General features: G+C 44.1%; 1 protein-coding gene across 2 annotated transcripts in view; it reads right to left on the bottom strand.

Annotated features, from left to right (window-relative positions):
* The window catches only part of LOC105009144 (glutamate receptor ionotropic, NMDA 2A), a 248229-nt gene extending 231797 nt beyond the window's left edge, over window positions 1-16432 (bottom strand). For both annotated transcript variants that reach the window (XM_029122035.2, XM_029122036.2), the window contains exons 1-3: window positions 16068-16432; window positions 15141-15335; window positions 2950-3189 (exon numbers count right to left, since the gene is read on the bottom strand). In XM_029122035.2, the coding sequence (XP_028977868.1) occupies window positions 2950-3189; window positions 15141-15335; window positions 16068-16085 (453 nt within the window). In that variant the 5' untranslated portion in view covers window positions 16086-16432. The remainder of the gene's footprint in view (window positions 1-2949; window positions 3190-15140; window positions 15336-16067) is intronic.
* Window positions 16433-22232: the final 5800 nt, after the last annotated feature.

Below are 22232 nucleotides of genomic sequence, written 5' to 3' on the forward strand. Positions count from 1 at the left end.
TGACATCAATTGTGCAGACTAATGAAAATATTTATTAATTTTCATGTACTCAGGTCAGTCAATACTGAACATTTCAACAAAACCTTCATAACACAACATTTTCCAGTTTTCATACAGCATTACTGAACGTACCATTTTACTGTAAGCCTACATTAATACTGTAACATAAATTACATATCCAGTTCAGTACCGAAGAAATAAACACAACCTAAACATCTCTCTGCCTAGCTGGATCTGGCCACAGGGCCTCGTCAACATCACAGCCTATATTTTCATTTGCAAGGCAATGTGGGAAGAATCTTTTGGAGTGACGGATCCACCCTTGTATGGATGCTGCTTCAGTTTGATCACATGCCTCCTCCATAGCTTGAATGGGGGCCATCTGGACATAGGGCCCCGAGATCATAAACCTTCCACCGCCATGCTGAGAAGAACTCCTGGATGGGGTTTAGGACGGGGGAGTATGGTGGAAGGTATTGAACTGTAAATTGTGGGTGTAGATGAAACCGGTTTTGGACCAGAGCAGAACGATGGAAAGCTACATTGTCCCAGACGACAATGTATTGCATCTGGTCCCTTTGGTTTGCTGCTGTGATAATATTGTGTAATCTGTCTAAAAATGTAAGAATGAGGTTGTAAGGACCCAAGTTGGCATGGTGGTTGAGGACCCTATTCTGTGTAATGGCAGCACAAAGGGTAATGTTACACCCCATGTTGCCCTGGTACTTTGACAACAGCCCTGAGGCCAAAGAGGTTTCTTCCCCTTCTTCTCACTGTTTTCAGGTTAAATCCAGCCTCATCAATTTATATAAACTCATGTGGGACTTCCTCCGCATCCATTTGCAAAACTCTGAAATACAGCAAAAGATCACATTGTGTCTATCAATTTACTGTAGGTCTGCTATACAGTAAAATTACCTGCACTTCGAAAAGGTTATGTGTGCAGTACACAATACTACAGTCAGTGAAGAAAACATACCACCACATATTCACACCGCAGCACTTTCACCCTGTCTGAAGTTCTTTCACATTGCACTTTATACAGTCATCAGAACTGGATGTTTTTCAAGGATACGGGCTGTTGTTGACAGAGAGACCTGTTGGACATTACTTAACCTTCGGTGATCACTGACAATATGGGCTTGAATCTCTTTAAGTCTGATTGCATTATTGGCCATTTATGATCATTTATGATCTCTCTCTCATCCACACTTTCCCTCTTCCTCTTCCTCTACCATGGCCTCTTCCTCCACCTGACAATGTGCTTACAGTTCTGCAAATCTAGGTCGGCATTTTTCTCCTTGATTGTAAGGTTTTGCTAATTGTGGGAAAGTAAAAATTTTAGTGAGTAAGCAATTGAAAAAAACAGTAACAGACGTTGGCCATAGAATGCAGGAGAACAGGTCTGTCGGTCAGAGGGTTTATTTTATTCATTCATATTTTATATAATTTGTTTACATACTAAAGCAAATTAATTTCTTTGAAAATGGCACAAACAACACGCTTGCAGCATTGGTTGGGTACTTAAGGGATCTCATCATCTAAATACTTCGGCTCCATTTTAACAATCTGAGTCATTTATTCTTAACGGGACGTATTAAAACCCATTGGTTTCAGAGGAACATGAACCATGGGAAGAGTGTCGCTGGAAACGTTCCTTCAGGACGTTGTTGGTTTAAATCCCCTGCTGCTCCACCCAGGCAGTTCCTGGTTAAAATCCCCTGCTGCTCCACCCAGGCAGTTCCTGGTTTAAATCCCCTGCTGCTCCACCCAGGCAGTTCCTGGTTTAAATCCCCTGCTGCTCCACCCAGGCAGTTCCTGGTTTAAATCCCCTGCTGCTCCACCCAGGCAGTTCCTGGTTAAAATCCCCTGCTGCTCCACCCAGGCAGTTCCTGGTTTAAATCCCCTGCTGCTCCACCCAGGCAGTTCCTGGTTAAAATCCCCTGCTGCTCCACCCAGGCAGTTCCTGGTTAAAATCCCCTGCTGCTCCACCCAGGCAGTTCCTGGTTTAAATCCCCTGCTGCTCCACCCAGGCAGTTCCTGGTTTAAATCCCCTGCTGCTCCACCCAGGCAGTTCCTGGTTTAAATCCCCTGCTGCTCCACCCAGGCAGTTCCTGGTTTACCCAACTGACAACATCTCCAAGTCAAACTTCCCCAGAAGACTTCTGCACCAAAGTAAGTTTATCAGCTTTCAATTTAACCAGTAGATAAACGTTAGATTTTAAAGTCAATTTTAGAGATCTTGTTGGACAAATGTCCTGCACCCCGACTCCCACTGCTCCTCCACAGATGGGTTAAGAGGGACAGACAGACAGGCCGAGGGGAGACAGGCAGGTGTCAGAGGGAGACAGGCAGGGTCGGGGGGAGACAGGCAGGGTCGGGGGAGACAGGCAGGGTCGGGGGAGACAGGCAGGGTCGGGGGGAGACAGACAGGGTCGGGGGGAGACAGACAGGGTCGGGGGGAGACAGGCAGGGTCGGGGGGAGACAGGCAGGGTCAGAGGGAGACAGGCAGGGTCAGAGGGAGACAGGCAGGGTCGGGGGGAGACAGGCAGGGTCGGGGGAGACAGGCAGGGTCGGGGGGAGACAGACAGGTTCGGGGGGAGACAGACAGGGTCGGGGGGAGACAGGCAGGGTCGGGGGGAGACAGGCAGGGTCGGGGGGAGACAGGCAGGGTCGGGGGGAGACAGACAGGGTCGGGGGGAGACAGGCAGGGTCGGGGGGAGACAGGCAGGGTCGGGGGAGAGCGTGTGATTTGGAGGAGGGTGAGATAATAACAGAAAGTCCATTAAAATTCAAAAAGCTGGCACTTGAAATTCAATGCCATGGTCAATAGGCCCACACCTGCACTTTGGGGGGAGTCAAAATGGTTCTGTGTTCACACACAAATACACACAAACACACAGACACACAACCTACAAAAAACATGCCAACACAAACACACAGTCTACCTGAGTGATGACAGTCTTGGGGTCTGTCTGGTTGATTCTCAAGGTGGTTACTGTCACATCCAGAGGGTCATCGCTCCGCCTCACCGGGATTATGTCCTGATCACTGATTGGCCGTGTCTGACCCATGACCACGCCCACACTTAGCCCAGGTGGCTTCTGGGCCGCGGCCGGAACACTGATCTGGGACAGCAAGGCTGGTAGGGTGAGGAGAACCCAGCCGACACGACCCATACCGTTACCCTGGAGACACACAATAACGTTACCCTGGAGACACACAGTACTGTTACCCTAAAGACACACAACACCGTTACCCTGGAGACACACAACACCGTTACCATGGAGACACACAACACCATTACCCTGGAGACACAGAACACCGTTACCCTGGAGACACAGAATACGGTTTTGGTTTTTGTCTTGCTAAGTAGAATGTTCTCACCCTACTGTCATTTTGTTGCGTACAGCTTTTCACAACAAACATTTCCTAAATGTGTATAACATGTTCCCAGAACTATAAACAAACTTCTTGAAATTCAAACCATATTAATTAAACCCAAGACTTCTGAAACAAAACCATATTGTGTCATATAAATGAATCTATGCCCTTAAAATTCATACAAAAGCATCAAATACAATGACACAACTGAATACCCATGACAGTGGTGAGATGAATTTAAAACACTATTATGAAAATGCATTAATGAGTCAACAACCATCATGTCTTTTATAATTCCCCCTATGATTTTTAAACTTTGCATTATATTATACACCGATCAGCCATAACATTATATGTTCATATGAAGTGAATAACACTGATAATCTCATTATCATGGCACCTGTCAGTTGGTGAGATATATCAGGCAGAAAGAACATTCTGTTTTCCAAGTTGACGTGTTAGAAGCAGGAAAAATGGGCAAGCGTAAGGATCTGAGAGACTTTGACAAGGGCCAAATTGTGATGGCTAGATGACTGGGTCAGAGCATCTCCAAAACTGCAGCCCTTGTTGGGTGTCCCTGGTCTGCAGTGGTCAGTACCTATCAAAAGTGGTCCAAGGAAGGAAAAGTGGTGAACCAGTGACAGGGTCATGGGCGGCCAAGGCTCATTGATGCACGTGGGGAGTGAAGGCTGGCCCGTGTGGTCCGATCCAACAGACGAGCTACTGTAGTTCAAATTGCTGAAAAGGTTAATGCTGGTACTGATAGAAAGGTGTCAGAACACACAGTGCATCACAGTTTGTTGCGTATGGGGCTGCATAGCTGCAGACCAGTCAGGGTGCCCATGCTGACCCCTGTCCAATGCTGAAAGCACCTATAATGGGCATGTGAGCATCAGAACTGGACCACGGAGCAATGGAAGAAGGTGGCCTGGTCTGAAGAATCACGTTTCCTTTTACATCACGTGGATTACCAGATGCGTGTGTGTCGCGTACCTGGTAACACATGGCACCAGGATGCACTATGGGAAGGAGGAATGCCGGCGGAGGCAGTGTGATGCTTTGGGCAGTGTTCTGCTGGGATACCTTGGGTCCTGCCATTCATGTGGATGTTACTTTGACACCCAGATCTCAATCCAATCGAGCATCTGTGGGATGTGCTGGACAAATAGGACCAATCCATGTAGGCCCCACCTCGCAGTTTACAGGACGTAAAGGATCTCCTGCAAACGACTTGGTGCCAGATACCACAGCACACCTTCAGAGGTCTAGTGGAGTCCATGCCTCGATGGGTCAGGGCTGTTTTGGTGGCAAAAGGGGGACCTACACAATATTAGGCAGGTGGTCATAATGTTATGGCTGATCGTGTAGAGTGTAATTTATGTCTAGATAATGCTGAAGTGTACTGAAAATACACAAATACCATAATTGTCCATTTTGTGGGGGTTCTGTACTATAATTCACCTTGAAATTTAGCCCAAGATGACAAGAAAGGAAAGTGTTTTTAGAAGGGTATATGGTTATAGTCATAAAAATGTATGTTGATTAAGTCTCAGTCTCCTGTACTAGCAAATGACCACGGCCAGATATTTTCACCAACTTCTCAAGCTATATTTTCTGATGGTCTGTATCTTAAAAAATGCCTTTGCCTAGAATGTTTCTATTTCACTGGATTTCTCTATACATAAAAGGTGGTTTTTGACAAACTATGTTCACAGCATCTAGTTCTTCTGTCTCAGAAACCATGCATGTTGAGGGTCTGGGGTTAACATTCTTCCTGCTGGATTTTAGTCAAATGGATTTGTGTGTATTTAGTGTGTCAGTGATTGTGAAAACACAGTGATTCAAGCATTTTTTCTTTTAAGATAATTTCACTTAGTTTTGAGGAAGCATTTTTTTTTGCAGTGCTTGACTTTTTGCAGTACTTTTACACATACATAGATACATACACACAGACATGTGAATTTGTCACGTGATAGGTAATCCCTGGCGATCAATAGGCCGGTGATTGGGGAGGGGATATGTGAGCACATGATTGATGGTGATTGGGGCCTTTTTTGGCCCTGGGGCCTCCAGTTGTTTATCAGGGCTGTGAGGGCTCTCTGGTGTTAGTTAGTGGAGAAGAAAGAGTGTGTATTGTCAGGGCTGTGATACAAGGGAGTGTATCTTTATTGATATGTATGTGTGTGTGTGTGTGCATGTGAGTTTGTGTGTGTGTGTGTGTGTTTGTGTGTGTGCATGCATGCTTGAATGTGCATGTGTCCATGAGTCTCAGTGTGTGTGCCCAAGTGTATGTGTGTGTATGAGTGTTAGGGTGTGTATGTGTGTGTGTGTGTGTGTGTGTGTGTGTGGATGCAGTCACACTCATCTTAACTTAGCGGCCCTGAAGGAAGCTGATAGGTGGAAGCAATATGGTGAGAGATGCCTCCAGCCCATTGGACAATAACAGATGTGAATGCATTCTCTCTCTATCAGTCTTACTAACTGGGCCATAGAGGTCTGTCCTCCACAGCTCACTGTGCCAGGACTCCCAGGTTTGGTTCCTGGGACCACCCCCATGGAAAATGTATGAACGCACAACACTAAGTCGCTTTCGATCAAAGCCTCGGCTAAATATTACAGATTTATTTTTCTCCATCTCTCCCTCAGCCCAGTGATCATCTGTTCAAATGTACATTTTAGTCGTTTAGCTTTCATCCAGAGCCACTCTGGCCCCGCCCCAATCAGGCTCTGGCTCCGCCCCAAGCAGCTGTGAACAGCAGAGCCACTTAGCATATGCCGATAAGTCATCCGCCAGTAGGCTAACGCCACAGAGCGTTAGCACTGGCGCCATGCAAGCAGACATTAGCCACTGCTCATTTCTCATAGCATTTGGGTCAGCAGTAGCCAATGGGCCCCATTTAAACTCATGTCCAATGAAACACTATTCGCCACTGCCACACTAACTTCCCATAACGTTAGCTTCATGGCTTAAGGCAGGAGTCCCCATTACAGACACTTCCCATAGACTTAGCGTCAAGGCTAACAGCCAGGACTTCCCTTGGCCTTAGATCCACAACTGGGGAAAAGGGTTCACATGCTGTGTCGGTTTGATGAGGCTGAGCTGACAACTGAAGCAGATTCTATTTAGAGGACCTGAGGTTTCTGTATTATGATGCTTTTCAGTGATACTACAACATTAAATGTCAGTCTCTTAGCCACAGCAATAGAACACACAGAACGGGTGTTGCCAGTGATTCATGTCATTGTGGGTGAACTGGAGTCCATGGGGGCAAACCAGGAAGTACAATAAGGTAATGAGGTACTGGAGGTGTGACCCGACCAGGAGGGTCAGAGATTGAAAGCCTGTCCTTGCGTTTCTAAGAACATTATTGCACCTATATCTATATCTCTTCTGTATCTGCTTTATCTCATCTCTATCTGCTATATCCTTTCTGCATCTGCTATATCTCTTCTGCATTTGCTATATCTCTTCTGCATTTGCTATACCTCTTCTGTATTTGCTATATTGTTTCTCTATCTGCCATATCTCTTCTGTATCTGCTATATCCCTTCTGTATCTGCTATATCCCTTCTGTATATTCTACATCTCTTCCTGTATATTCTACATCTTTTATGTATCTTCTATATCTCTTCTGTGTCTTCTATATATTTTCTGTATATCCTATACCTCCTCTATATCTGTTATATATTTTCTGTATTTACTACATATCTCCTGTATCTGCTATATCTCTTCTGTATTTGCTATATTAATCAAATATCTCTTCTAAATCTGCTATACCTCTCCTGAATTTGCTATATCCATCAAATGCCTCTTCTGTATCTGCTATATCTCTTCTGTATTTGCTACATCCATCAAATATCTCTTCTATATCTGCTTTACCTCTTCTGAATTTGCTATATCCATCAAATATCTCTTCTGTATTTGCTATATCTCTTCTGTATTTGCTATATCTCTTCTGTATTTGCTATATCTCTTCTGTATTTGCTATATCCATCAATTATCTATTCTGTCTTCGCCACCCGTCAAATGCAGTTACATTTCGTTATTTGCAGGTAGGATATTTATTTAAGCAGCCACACAGGGATCTGGAAGTGGTTCAATCAATCAATCAATCAAATCAATCAAAATTTATTTATAAAGCGCTTTTTACAACAGCAGTTGTCACAAAGTGCTTTACAGAGACACCCGGCCTTAAACCCCAAGGAGCAAACAACAGTAGTGTTGAATTTCAGTGGCTAGGAAAAACTCCCTAAGAAGGTCGAATTTTAGGAAGAAACCTAGTGAGGACCCAGGCTCAGAGGGGTGACCAGTCCTCTTCTGGCTGTGCCGGGTGAGATATTAAGAGTCCAATTGGAATAATAAATAAATTTCTCTTGGCTAAATCCAGAGTATATTTGATTTTAGACTAGGTCAGAAGTATGACCAGGTGGACAAGGACAGGAACAGCAACGGTCCCCCCAAACCAGGTAATCCGCAGGTGTGGACCAGGACCTCATCTCCTTCTAAAATTTAAAATTGGAGGAAACTGAGAAAAGTTAGTAGTACATCCCTCATGTCCCCCAGCACAATAATATAGCAGCGTAACACCTTGGAAACTGAGACGGGGGGGTCCGGTGACACTGTGGCCCTACCCGGGGGAGGCCCCGGACAGGGCCCAACAGGCAGGAAATCAATCCAACCACATTGCCAGGCATCAACCAAAGGGACACCCACCAACCGCAACCCCCCTGAATGAGGGCCGAGTATTGCTAGTAGCGTACAGCCCAACTGCACAAGTGCGCAATAGAGAGTCAACAACAAGCCAGTGACTCTTCCCCCGAAGGGCATTGGATGGGTTTCAATGGGTTTTAGGGGCATTAAATATTCTGAGTACATGCAAGTTGTGATTTATAGCGCAGGACTAATTTACAGTGGATGTTTTCGAAGTATTTCTGACACTTAGTTCAACAGATGTGCTATTACAGCAGACTACACTGTAGCCTACTGGAGCGGACCATTGAAAGATTCATTCCCAGTGCGAGAAACTGTTAACCCTTAAATCTTGTCAAGTAAGTATTTCTGGGATAGGGTTTACCTATTTTTGTTATCAAACTTGGTGGACAATGTTAGACTGAGTTTAAACACTAACTGCTAAAAATGAAGTAAAATTATCAAGCTATCTTCAGATTCAATTGTCTCAGAAATGCAAATGTTTTGCTGTCTCTGTTTACATGGTAACCCTCCTGTCTTTTAAAAAAATATATTTTTAATCTACCTGCCACAGGGGCTGGTGAATCAAAAAGTTAATTTAAGGCCCTGATCATCTATATTTGCTATATCTTTTCTAGATATATTCTTGATTTTGTATACATCTTGTCACCAATACCTTTTCTCTAACTCCTATATCTTATCTATATCCTCAATATCTCTTCTGTATGTCTTCTACCCAGTTCTTCTATACTTACATCCGGGAGAAATAACTAAATGTAGCCCTGCAGTTAACTTCCAATGGGCAGGAGAACAACACCTGTGTGTGTGTGTGTGTGTGTGTGTATGTGTGTGTGTGTATGTGTGTGTGTGCGCGTGTATGCATGTGCGTGTATGCGTGCCTTTCTAAAACAGCATGCCTGTTCTCCAGTTTCTCCAGACAAGAAGCCAGCTGACTTTTTCCACATAAATACTTCAGTAAGGCATGAAATACACTTCTGCCAATTTGTGCTGTTTGTGTTTCTTCTTCAAGCTTGTCTCTGTGTATTTGCATGCAGTGGGTATGTGGGGGGGCTATGTGTACAGGGGCATAGCAGTATATGTTTGGGGGGTGTAGGGGGTGTGTGCATCAGTCCATTTGTGTGTGTTGGTGGAGGGGTTAAACAGTGTGTGTTGGCCCAGGGAGCATAGAGTTCCATCATTCATATTTCAACATAAATATAAAAATATGAAAAAGCAAGCGGAGTCACAAAACACACTCCTTTTCCTCACACTGGGGACAGGGTGTGTGTGTGTGTGTGTGTGTGTGGAGCGGTCCAAACCCTTGAGTGCCCATACATACAAGGACCTTAGAGATTTGATTTGTGGATCTAAATGAAGTATTTAGAATGTGTGTGTGTGTGTGTGTGTGTGTATAGGTTGGATTGGGAGTGTGAAAGTTGGTTGGAGTTTGTAGTTGAATGCGAGAAGAGGAGAGGTGAGGGGAGCAGGAACAGGGAGTTGGAGGGAGGTGAAGGGAGAATTAGACCGTCGCACTAGAGCTGACTGACGTGAGCACTGACCAATATGCCCTGCTGAGCACTGACGACGGTAGGACCTTATAACAGTACAGACGGTAGGACCTTATAACAGTACTGACGGTAGGACCTTATAACAGAACTGACGGATAGGATCTTATAACAGTACTGACGGATAGGATCTTATAACAGTACTGACGGATAGGACCTCATTACAGTACTGACGGTAGGACCTTATTACAGTACTGATGTTAGGACCTCATTACAGTACTGACGGTAGGACCTTATAACAGTACAGACGGTAGGACCTTATAACAGTACTGACGGTAGGACCTTATAACAGAACTGACGGATAGGATCTTATAACAGTACTGACAGATAGGATCTTATAACAGTACTGACGGATAGGACCTCATTACAGTACTGACGGTAGGACCTTATTACAGTACTGATGTTAGGACCTCATTACAGTACTGACGGTAGGACCTTATAACAGTACTGACGGTAAGACCTCATAACAGTACTGACAGCAGGACCTTATTACAGTACTGACAGCAGGACCTTATTACAGTACTGACGTTAGGACCATATTTTAGTACTGATGATAGAACCTTATAATAGTACTGACAGTAGGAACTCATTGCAGTACTGACAGTAGGAACTCATTGCAGTACTGACAGTAGGAACTCATTGCAGTACTGACAGTAGGAACTCATTGCAGTACTGACAAGACCAAGGGTTCAACGTTAATATTTTTTGTCACTGGCTCAGTGGGGCCAGAGGGTTCAAAACTTTCTGGCCCCAACATTTTTTTTACTGTCCCTCCTTCCAAAAGTTGTAATTTATCAATGTTACAACATATAACCAAATACTTTTGTTACTTAACATGTTTAATCCTTTATGAAATGCATTCTGGATATATAAAATATTTAATATATATCTCTTTCATCACATTTCTAATTATAAAAATGAATAAAAAGATAACAGTCAACAAAACATTTGACTTTTAAACAAAACACTAACTCATTCATCCCTGGGGGAACAAGGCGAATGGCTTATCCTTCTTAGTTACTGTACAGTAGTTATGCAGAGGTTATAGGTTGTGCGATCGCCCAATAGGCATCTGCATTTCAATCCCTGACCAGTACGGTCAAGGGCCCTGAAGACGGATTGTCAGTACACCCACTTGGCTGTCGCGCTGACCAGCTGCTGTTTGCTATTGGCATGGCTGTTCAGCGAAGGTTGTCAGTGCCTTTGTAAGAGGACCCACATTTGTCCGCTCTAGTTATCTGTCATAAGTTCCATCAAAGTTGAAACTGGTAAATCATTTTTTGCACTGAGGTATTAAATGTTCACTTTCATTTGAGCTCGTAGTTATTCTTTGCTGCCTTCTTCAATTGAGTGACTCACGCATGTTTTTAAATGTTTTATTGAACAACAACACCAGACAGCTACGCGTCACATCACTGCTCAACACTTGACTGGCCAACAGCGAGTGAAGGAGCAGCAAGGTAGTTATTTGTGCCTGTGCCAGATAACGAAACAACTGGAGGATGTCGAGTTTATAATGCGATTATTATTTACTTATTACTTACTGCTGTGGCCCAACTGGGACAGTGACTGCTAGTTTTATTTATCAAGTCCCGACTTGACTTTTTACTGGCCCAGGGCCAGCATTATTGTTGAGCAGGCCCTGAGGACCTTATTACAGTAATGACGGTACGACCTTATTACAATACTGACAGTAGGACCTTATTACAGTAATGACGGTACGACCTTATTACAGTAATGACGGTACGAACTTATTACAATACTGACAGTAGGACCTTATTACAGTACTGACAGTAGGACCTTATTACAGTACTGAAATTGAGTGATTGACTGGTTGACTAGTTGGCTGACTGGCTGACTAGATGGCTGACTGGATGATTAGTTGGCTGACTAGTTGGCTGACTAGTTGGCTGAATGGATGACTAGTTGGCTGACTGGATGACTAGTTGGCTGACTGGATGACGTTAAATATGATGCCTGGCTCTCCACTCTACTGATGTCTCTCCTCCTGATCTATCCTCTCCCCCTGAATTCTCCTCTTCCCCTGATCTTTCCTCTTCCCCTGATCTCTCCCCTCCTTTTGGTCTCTCCTTTCCTCCTGCTCTTTCCTTTTCCACTTGTCTCTCCTCCTGATCTTGTCTACCTTGAAACCCTAAGTCATCACATTATTTGTTTGAGAAATCACATGCAAAATGTAACCAAAAGTGAAGGGGTCAAAAACTCAAATTAAGACTAATATGTAATTTCTAGCGGTAAACCAACCTCTAAAATGTATGATTGACTTTGTACTAACTGAGTCTGGCTTTACAGTGATTCCACAGTGGAGATGCATCCTCCATTAATATGCAGTAGAATATGATAATAATAATAATAATCATGATAATATAGACTACAATGAAAAAGTAGCCTGTTTTTCTTAACAATCTGGCAACCGAATAAACAACACATTGCAGCATAATGTCTGTTTCTGATCAACAAATGTAAATAAGTGAGGATTGAGGTAGAGGACAGGGAGAAGGAGGGGGTGGGAGGGGAGGTGGGAGGAGAAGGGAGAGAAGAGAGGGAAAAAAGAAGGAGAGGGTGAAGAGAGAAGAAGAGAGGATAGGGAGATGGAGAGGGAGAAAGGAGTAGAGAGGGAGAAGAGGGAGAGGGAGAAAGGAGAAGAGGGGGAGAAGAGGGAGAGGGAGAAAGGAGAAGAGGGGGAGAAGAGGGAGAGGGAGAAAGGAGAAGAGGGGGAGAAGAGAGAAGAGAGGGAGAGGGAGAAAGGAGAAGACAGGGAGAGGGAGAAAGGAGAAGAGGGGCAGAAGAGGGGGAGGATGCCTTACTGTACATGACATAATTAGACCAGATATTTTTCTTCATTGCATTCAAGCATTTTTTTAGAAGAATGTTGTCGGCTTTCAAATCGGCTTTCAAAACAATGTTCACAATACCCAAATCTCACAGTAAACAGTAAATGTGTTTTCTAAATGTATCTGCCCTCTCAAAGCAGAAATACATTCATCAAAACTCCATGATAGTTTTAAAATTGCAAATACATTCATCAAGCACTTCTTGGAATAATGCTTCTCATGGAAAAATTACATAAATTACATTTTTGCAGAAACGGTTACCCAGAGAATGAGTCAATTCCAAGATGAAGATGATTAGGCAGCCATATTGATATACAATATGAACTCCAGATTGAACATGTTCCCAGAATCCCAGGATTAAGTCTTACTTAAAGAACCATGGGATATTTAGTGACCACAGAGAGTCAGGACTCCGCTACAACATTTCAATACATTGTTCTCAGGACATGAATGTAGAGAAATGAACATGTGGGTTCACTGTGGGTTCGTGTTCACATGTGCTGCCTGCAAGCAGTGAGTTACATGGCCTTGTCTTTCAAGATAAAGCAGACAGAGAGGAGTTCTGTTCCAATGGAAAGTTAGAACGGGGAAAACCACGTTAGCTTAGCAACTTTGAGAATGGTGTGGATGATTTTTTCATATATATTTATATATACAAAAAGAGAACAATAGAGAGATTGTATGAACAAAGCACAAAACAGTCACTGTTGTATTAATTATATATAATTATATTACATTGTTTTTAAGGTTTTGCAACTGTGTCTAAGATATGCAATCCAGATAAATAGGAGAGAATGTATACAGTATATTGAAACTTTTATTTTGCATAATATTTCGCATTTCATCACTTAGGTAAGTTAAACCACAGTTCCAAAAAAGGCTTGTATGCAAAAGTAAAAACACTGTCAATTAGCAGATGAAACAACAAAACACAAGGGAATAGGCCTTGGGAAATGCAAGTACACTCAAATTCACAGACAGAGCAGTGGTTCACAGACAGAGCTGTGGTTCACAGACAGAGCTGTGGTTCACAGACAGAGCTGTGGTTCACAGAGCGAACTGAGGGTCACTGACAGAGCTGAGATTCACAGAGAGAGCCGTGGTTCATAGACAGACCTGAGGTTCACAGACAGAGCTGTGGTTCACAGACAGAGCTGTGGTTCACAGACAGAGCTGTGGTTCACAGACAGAGCTGAGGTTCACAGACAGAGCTGTGGTTCACAGACAGAGCTGAGGTTCACAGACAGAGCTGAGGTTCACAGACAGAGCTGAGGTTCACAGACAGAGCTGTGGTTCACAGACAGAGCTGAGGTTCACAGACAGAGCTGTGGTTCACAGACAGAGCTGAGGTTCACAGACAGAGCTGAGGTTTACAGACAGAGCTGTGGTTCACAGACAGAGCTGTGGTTCACAGACAGAGCTGCCCTTGGAAGGACAACATCCAAGGAATCACAGTTATTGTTAGGATATTTGGAACGTAGACAATGTTTGTTCACATTTACATTGCTTAAAACCATTGGAATTAAACATGTTTTGAGGGGCTCTGGGTGTATGGAAGATGTACTGAGTCCATATTGAAGAATCAAGGGGTGGATATCATTCAGTGCACAGATGACGGTGGCAGTAGACTCTTTACATCAGTAGTTAAAAAGGTTTTAATTCCCAGACTAACCTTTGATCTGCCCTGGCCTGTTGACTGCTGACAGCAAACAGTAATTAGAGAGAGACAGAGAGAGAGTGTGAGAGTATATCGTTTCTGCTCCATGTGCCACGTGTGTTCAGTCTCATTCACAAACATGCACACACACACTCATACACACACTGAGAGGACAGGAGAAGATAGGAGGGTTGGAGAAGGAGAGGATTGGATAGGGAGGAGAAAACAGGAAATGGGAGGAGAGGAGGGTTGGATAGAGAGGAGGGGAGGGCTGAGGAGAGTAGAAGAGAGGAGAGGGGGAGGTTGGGGAGAGTGGAAGAAAGTAAATGAGAGGGGGCGGTGCAGGGGAGTTGTGGAGAGAAGAGACATAAGGAGAAGAGAGTTGGGGAGCGTAGAAGTGAGAAGAGGAGGGGAGGGGTGGTTGACGAGAGAAAATGAGAGGAGAAGGGAGATTAGGGAGAGAAGAAGAGAGGAGACAGGAGGTTGGGGAGAGAAAAAGAGAGGTAAGGAGAGGAGGGTTGGGGAGAAAAGAGGATGGGAGGAGAGTAGGGAAGAGAGGAGGAGAAAGGGATTTGGGAGAAACTGGAAGAGGAGGATTGGGAAAAGGAGGCTGTGTGTCTCGTCCACAACGTGACTTGGATCAGGCTTTACAGCTGAAAGCTGAAAACGGGGATTTTTAGATTCATGATGATTTGTCTCATCAGCCAGCCAACCAGCGGCGTCACTAACCGCTGACTGCGTTTATACAACAGCTCCCCCTAGCGGAGGATACCGCCACAACAACATACATACTGTCCTCGCCCTCGCACGCACGAACGCATTCACGCACGCACACACACTCTCACTATCTCTCTCTCTCACACACACACACACACACACACAAATCCACAATCTCTCACACACACTCCTTCCCACACTTACCCGCCTACACACACTCCAGACCTCGTTCCAGGCTGTATTTCTGGGCCGCGGAAGCCGCAGGCGGACATACCTTTAGTGTCATCAAGCGAAGCCGCGGCAGTAGAGTTGGTGTGGATGAGCTCTGGCGGCATGTTTCCGCTGCTGTCTCCCCGTCAACATCTTTACCCACAGATAAACGGCCCCTGTGCCGTCCGCCCCTTCGCGCAGTTTCGGTTTTGCCGGATAGCCTCACGGCGTCAGCAAACCAAACTTGTTCAAACTTGGTCTGCGGATAAAAAGACAAACGATATTGTGAGGTCAAATTTCAATACCTATGGGTCGTAAGAGAAGATCCGTTGGTGTTGTTAATTGTGTTACCAAGGTAGACCCAATAAGCCTGAGAAACCCAGTTCCACAGCGTAAGATTGAATGTCTGTTTCCAAACAGAGAAGGACGCAAGCAGCGTCGACGCTAGGAGGGCTGGCTACGTTCTCATTGATTGTTTTTCATATGACTGAAACACGACTCATCTTCCCTTTCTAACAAGAAAAAAATTAAATCCACAGAAACCCATATAAACCAAGTGTTTGCTTTACTGACGAGGGAATCTCGGCCGCCTGGGTTGGCTCAGTCATCGGAGAGCAGAATACACCGTTGCTTTCGGCTACTACAAAATATTCCGCTCACGACGTCTCATTTTCCTGGGTTTTGTCTTGGTTATGTAGGGCATTCCGCAGGTTGGTAAAGAGAGCGATAGCCTAAATTTGGCCTACTGTCTTTACAACGAGGGGTGGCTGTGGAGAAGGAATTCAGGGGAGAGACATTTGGAGCCCCGCTCTGGCGACAGCCTACTTTATGAGTGAACATGTGGGTTTTAAAACCACACCACCACTCAGCCCGTCGTCGAGGTGTGTCACCTGATTGACTGCTGTTCGTTTTCCCCTGAAATACTCACGAAATAAAACGGGGTATTAAGAGGCTGTTGAATTGTTAGTTAGTCAGTTAGCTAATTACTCACCCCATTTCTGTGCCACATCGCTCCAGAAGCCGAAATAGAGAGGACATCGCAGCCTGCTACTCCATCTGAGCGCCCACGGAGCCACAACGTCTCATATCCACACAAACAGCAAATCCAAAATAGCACTTAATCCACCTGTTCTTCCTCCCCGGGAAACGGTTAATTCCTAGCGGTTCAGTTTTCGATAATAACACACAAAAGGTGGACGGCAAAAAAAACAATAAAAAAATAAAAACCCGTTAAGGAAGGTTCGTGTTAAAAAATGAATCCAAAGGTAGATATTTTGGAATCTCCAGGCAAGCAGCGCAGCGCGCGGCGTTCCGCAGTAGAGAGGACAGGTCCGCGCGCCTCCCGCCTCTCCGCTCTTCGCGTCGTTCGCGGATTCTTGGAGACTGGAGGGGGATTCCGTTACAAACGCACACACACACACACACACAGACACACACCACTCACACACACTACGTACCGATATCACTCCCAAACTCACCGAAAACAAGTGAAAAAATGCATTCAACTTGTGTACGTGTCAATACCTATTTATAGTTTAGTTCATATAATGCATGCTATTAAAACCACGAGGTAGAAGTGGATAGTCGGTTGGTTTTTCAGTGCGGCTCTCCATCCAGCTCGAGATAACCGCCTACGCTCCACTGAGCCGCGCGAGGTAGTTTAGAAATCAGTCTCGTTAATTAAACATAAACATATGTGTTCAGTCATTGCATGGAAGATAGGAAGATCATGTGTGTCGTTGTGTGTGTGCGTGTGGGGGGGTGATACATTCTCAATTATTGAGGGCCGTTATATCATATTGAATATTGGCCAAAATCCATAAAATCACGAGTCGGGATTGAAAATATTCATGCCCCAAACCTAACTTGAAATTACAGTTCATCTACATCACAGGGGGCTATTGATTTCCTTCTCTTTATGCCACCTTCACTCTCTCTTCTCTCTACTTCACTGACTTTTGTCTCTCACACACCCTCTCAATAAACAGGACCAGATATGGTTTTAAAAAAACGGAAGCATGTGACAAAATTTATGACGACGTCCTTTCGTCTGTCTGTGTTTATGGACGTAGAGGATATGATATATCATCAATATAGCCACTACGCTGACCGGCTATCGGAGACCGGACCACCTTGCCGACGAACAGGTTGTTTTGTCTCACGCTGCCGTGTTTTAATTCAGCAAGGCGTTATTGCAAGCATCACAGATAAGATTTTCAATAACCGTCAAATCATTCGCCATCCGCACGCTCAATGATCACAACAACTAGGCCTATCTTTCAATTACATGCAGATGAGCTGTTAATTGTCAACCCGTGTGGACACACACACAAACACACATTTTTCATTGTTTCCAGCTGCACCGGGTTTTTTTTTCAACCGGCGAGTGATAACGGCATACACTCGCGCCACGTCAACACTCAATTACCGACTCAATTAACCGGAATTAACGGATTCAAATCGTAACGCAGGGGGTCCCTGCGGAAGACGACTGGGAACCCCGTTTGCGTGTATGTGTGTGTGCATGTATTGTGCGTCACAGCCGATGTGTCTATCCACACGCGTCGGAACAGAATGATAACGGCGTTCCGTTATTTTGAACATTGTGATCACGTCTCATCGTTCTAATGTTGATATAATCTTGCATCAATGCAACCGCTTAATTAAGCATGCAGCGCAGTCTCTTCTGAATCATTAACTCAATGGATTTTACTTCCCGGGCTCTGTTCTCTAAATAGCCCCTTTGTCCTCTACATAGTCCCTGTTTTCTAGCTGACATTTGACATTTTCATTCAACAGCTATGGCAGTTAATCAGATTCCCTAGAGTCATAGCATCAGTTCACAACTAAGTGACAGTTGAGCAGTTTCCCCATAGAGTTATACCATCAGTTAACAGCTACATGACAGTTAAACAGTTTCCCTAGAGTTACAGTAGTTAACAGTTAATTTAATTAATGGCCAACAAGATCAAGTCCCAGAGCACTTAACAAGTCAACACTTTTGGACAGTATTCTAAAAAATACCACCCACAACAAATTCACTGGTATTTTCTGCAATGTTGTCAGTGATGATTGTGCAATTGCTTGTGTAAAAAATACAAAACCGCCCAAAGCAGAAGCTTTAATTTTAAAAATAAATTTTAGAGACTTTGATGAGTAAGCGTTCTTGCATGATCTGTTCCATAAAATCTAATTCCCAATGTTTTCTTTGACTGGGACACATCTTAAGAATCCATGGAAGAGATAATCCTTGGTTTATAGATAATGTAGCAGAATTAACTAGACAGAGAAATGTATCTTGTGATAAAACAATATGGTTAAATGTGCTGTTTGGACCTCCTTCAGCCTGATAACTCTGGAAATTGAAGTGGCCAATTTCATCATAAATACAAATGAAAAAATAAACACTCTGATGCATTGTTTGTTAATTTATTGAAGACCTTTGAATCAGTTGACCACAATTGACTCAGAAACATTGATCTACTACCAGCCAGACTCTGAAACATTGATCTCAGTAAAGGTTTAGTCAAATGGTTTGGAAATGATCTCACTGACAGAACACAATGTGTCTTTGCTGAGAATCACAAATCTAGTTTCCTTGAGATTACTGCAGGTGTGCCGGAGGGCCCCTTTCCAGCTCTTGCATCAATCAATGAAATGTGTTTTATAAAGCCCTTTCAACATCAGCAATTGTCACAAAGTGCTTCTACAGGCACCTAGCCTGAAACCCCAAAGAGCAAGCCACAACAATAATGTACAGTGGCCAGGAAACACTCCCTAGTAGGGTCGGAACCTAGAGGAACCCGTTTCTGAGGGTTGGCCAGTCCTGTGGATGTGCCAGGTGAAGATTATAAGTGTACATTACCTTTTTGGACCATGTCAGGAGGGCTGTGTCTAGAGTCTTTAGGGAGCATTCAGATCAGCTGCCCAACCAGGTGGACAAGGACAACCAGGTGGACAAGGACAACCAGGTGGGCAAGGACAACCAGGTGGGCAAGGACAACCAGGTGGGCAAGGACAACCAGGTGGGCAAGGACAGGGAGGATCAGGTGGGGAAGCACAGGGAGGGCCAGGTAGGCAAGGACAGAGAGGACAAGGTGGGCAAGAACAGGAAGGACCAGGTGAGCAAGAACAGAGAGGGCCAGGTGGACAAGAACAGAGAGGGCCAGGTGGACAAGAACAGAGAGGGCCAGGTGGACAAGAACAGAGAGGGCCAGGTGGACAAGAACAGAGAGGGCCAGGTGGACAAGAACAGAGAGGGCCAGGTGGACAAGAACAGGGACGACCAGGTGGGCTGTGGGCAGTGACAATGGGTATCTCGCCAAGATGTTGAGCAGGGACATCTTGGGGTCATCAAATCAGGTATTCTTAAGGCGTGTTTCAAATACTCACGTCCTCTTAAGAATCAACAGGACACCAGATAAATTAGAGGGAGCATCCCTTAGATCCAAAAGGATACCTCAGCATAAGTTTCAGACTGACCTTAGTCCCCAGTTATAAAATGTCTGCCCTCCTCTATTTGCTTTGTTCCACATTTTGTATTGCTCATCTACACATTCCACCGGTTATATTCATATATACATAAGTCTTAGGTATAGTGTATGTTACATGTGGGATAATAGTTTTTTGAGTACAAATGGCAATTTCAAAGAGGCACATTCAATGTACAAGGTGCATGTGCCACTGAAATGCAGGGATAGCAGCGGTGAGGTTCCTGAGGTAGACACACACCTGTAACCACTGAAAACATCCATTATCAGGCATAGCCAGGCAGTGTCAGAGTAGTACAAGGGAGTAGTGCAACAAGGTCCTTGAAAGGTGTGGGGGGGGGGGTATGGTAAGTGATGGGTCACAGAGTTCAGCAGGGTCACAGTAGATGGGAAGAAACTGTTCCTGAGCCTGCTGGTGCGGGATCGAAGAGAGCTGTACCGCCTGCCTGATGGTAGGAAGGCAAACAGTTTGTGGCCTGGACGTGACAAACTGGAGGGTCCCTGATGATCCTGCGTGCCCTGTCCAGGGACCGCTTCCACTGGAGGTCTGCGATGGCAGGAAGCTGGGCACCACTGATGTGCTGGGCGGTTTTCTCCACCCGTTGCAGGGCCTTCTGGTTGGCTATGGAGGAACTGCTAAACCAAACTGTGGCACAGTTTGTCAGAATGCTCTCGATTGTGCAGCGATAAACGTTCACAAGGATCTTTGTGGACAGGCTGGCTTTCTTCAGCCTCCTCATTATAACTCCTTTGTTGTTCTACATTGTTATTAATGACATGGGAGACGGAACGCAACCGGCCAGGATGCATTAGCGTTAGCATGCAGATGATACTGTCTTGTCTCGGGTTCCTGCTTGTGAAAAGCTCCAGACAACCTTCCAGGCACTGCAGGCCTCCACATGGCTTTAAACTCCTCTCAAACTTACAAAAAGAAGAAATTCATGACCTTTACCGTGGATTGCATTCAGCCACAGAAAGCTAACAGTGTTTCATTTGTGAGCACATCGATTGAAAAAGTGCCATCTTACAAGTGTGTGGTCTCTGGCTGCACATAAGCTGTGCTTTAAAGTTTACTGGGATAATCCTTTTTTTAATATATATGTATGTATATTATGAAAACACAGACAATACAGGAATTTTTAACAAGGATACATTTGGATAATCTTATCTACTGAAATCAGTGTTTTATAATAAGGCTTGCTTTTTGCTGTAATTGATTATTTTGACACATTGTATATTTAGTTTAGTTTATTAGGAATCCCATTAGCTATTTCACCTGCAGCAGCTACACTTCCTAGAATCCACATAAAACCTCCAACACATGACAGAGAACAGAACAGATTTATAAAACCTGCAACACATGACAGAGAACAGAACAGATTCATACTGTAAAACATCCAACACATGACAGAGAACAGAACAGTTTTATAAAACCTCCAACACATGACAGAGAACAGAACAGTTTTATAAAACCTCCAACACATGACAGAGAACAGAACAGTTTTATAAAACCTGCAACACATGACAGAGAACAGAACAGTTTTATAAAACCTGCAACACATGACAGAGAACAGAACAGTTTTATAAAACCTCCAACACATGACAGAGAACAGAACAGTTTTATAAAACCTCCAACACATGACAGAGAACAGAACAGTTTTATAAAACCTCCAACACATGACAGAGAACAGAACAGTTTTATAAAACCTCCAACACATGACAGAGAACAGAACAGATTCATACTGTAAAACATCCAACACATGACAGAGAACAGAACAGTTTTATAAAACCTGCAACACATGACAGAGAACAGAACAGTTTTGTAAAACCTCCAACACATGACAGAGAACAGAACAGTTTTATAAAACCTGCAACACATGACAGAGAACAGAACAGTTTTATAAAACCTCCAACACATGACAGAGAACAGAACAGTTTTATAAAACCTCCAACACATGACAGAGAACAGAACAGTTTTGTAAAACCTCCAACACATGACAGAGAACAGAACAGTTTTATAAAACCTGCAACACATGACAGAGAACAGAACAGTTTTATAAAACCTGCAACACATGACAGAGAACAGAACAGTTTTATAAAACCTCCAACACATGACAGAGAACAGAACAGTTTTATAAAACCTCCAACACATGACAGAGAACAGAACAGTTTTATAAAACCTGCAACACATGACAGAGAACAGAACAGTTTTATAAAACCTCCAACACATGACAGAGAACAGAACAGTTTTATAAAACCTCCAACACATGACAGAGAACAGAACAGTTTTATAAAACCTGCAACACATGACAGAGAACAGAACAGTTTTATAAAACCTGCAACACATGACAGAGAACAGAACAGTTTTATAAAACCTGCAACACATGACAGAGAACAGAACAGATTTATAAAACCTCCAACACATGACAGAGAACAGAACAGTTTTATAAAACCTCCAACACATGACAGAGAACAGAACAGTTTTATAAAACCTCCAACACATGACAGAGAACAGAACAGTTTTATAAAACCTCCAACACATGACTTTCACGTCTGCTTCTCCCCCCCTCCCTGGCTGTTCACCCATTCCCTCCGCGTGTTCCTGGGTCCTCAACCATGTTTGTCTCCAAAGTTGCAGGAAATGTGTGGATCAGTACCTGGCAGTA

This window comes from Esox lucius, chromosome 9, assembly GCF_011004845.1.
Source record: "Esox lucius isolate fEsoLuc1 chromosome 9, fEsoLuc1.pri, whole genome shotgun sequence".
NCBI lineage: Eukaryota > Metazoa > Chordata > Actinopteri > Esociformes > Esocidae > Esox > Esox lucius.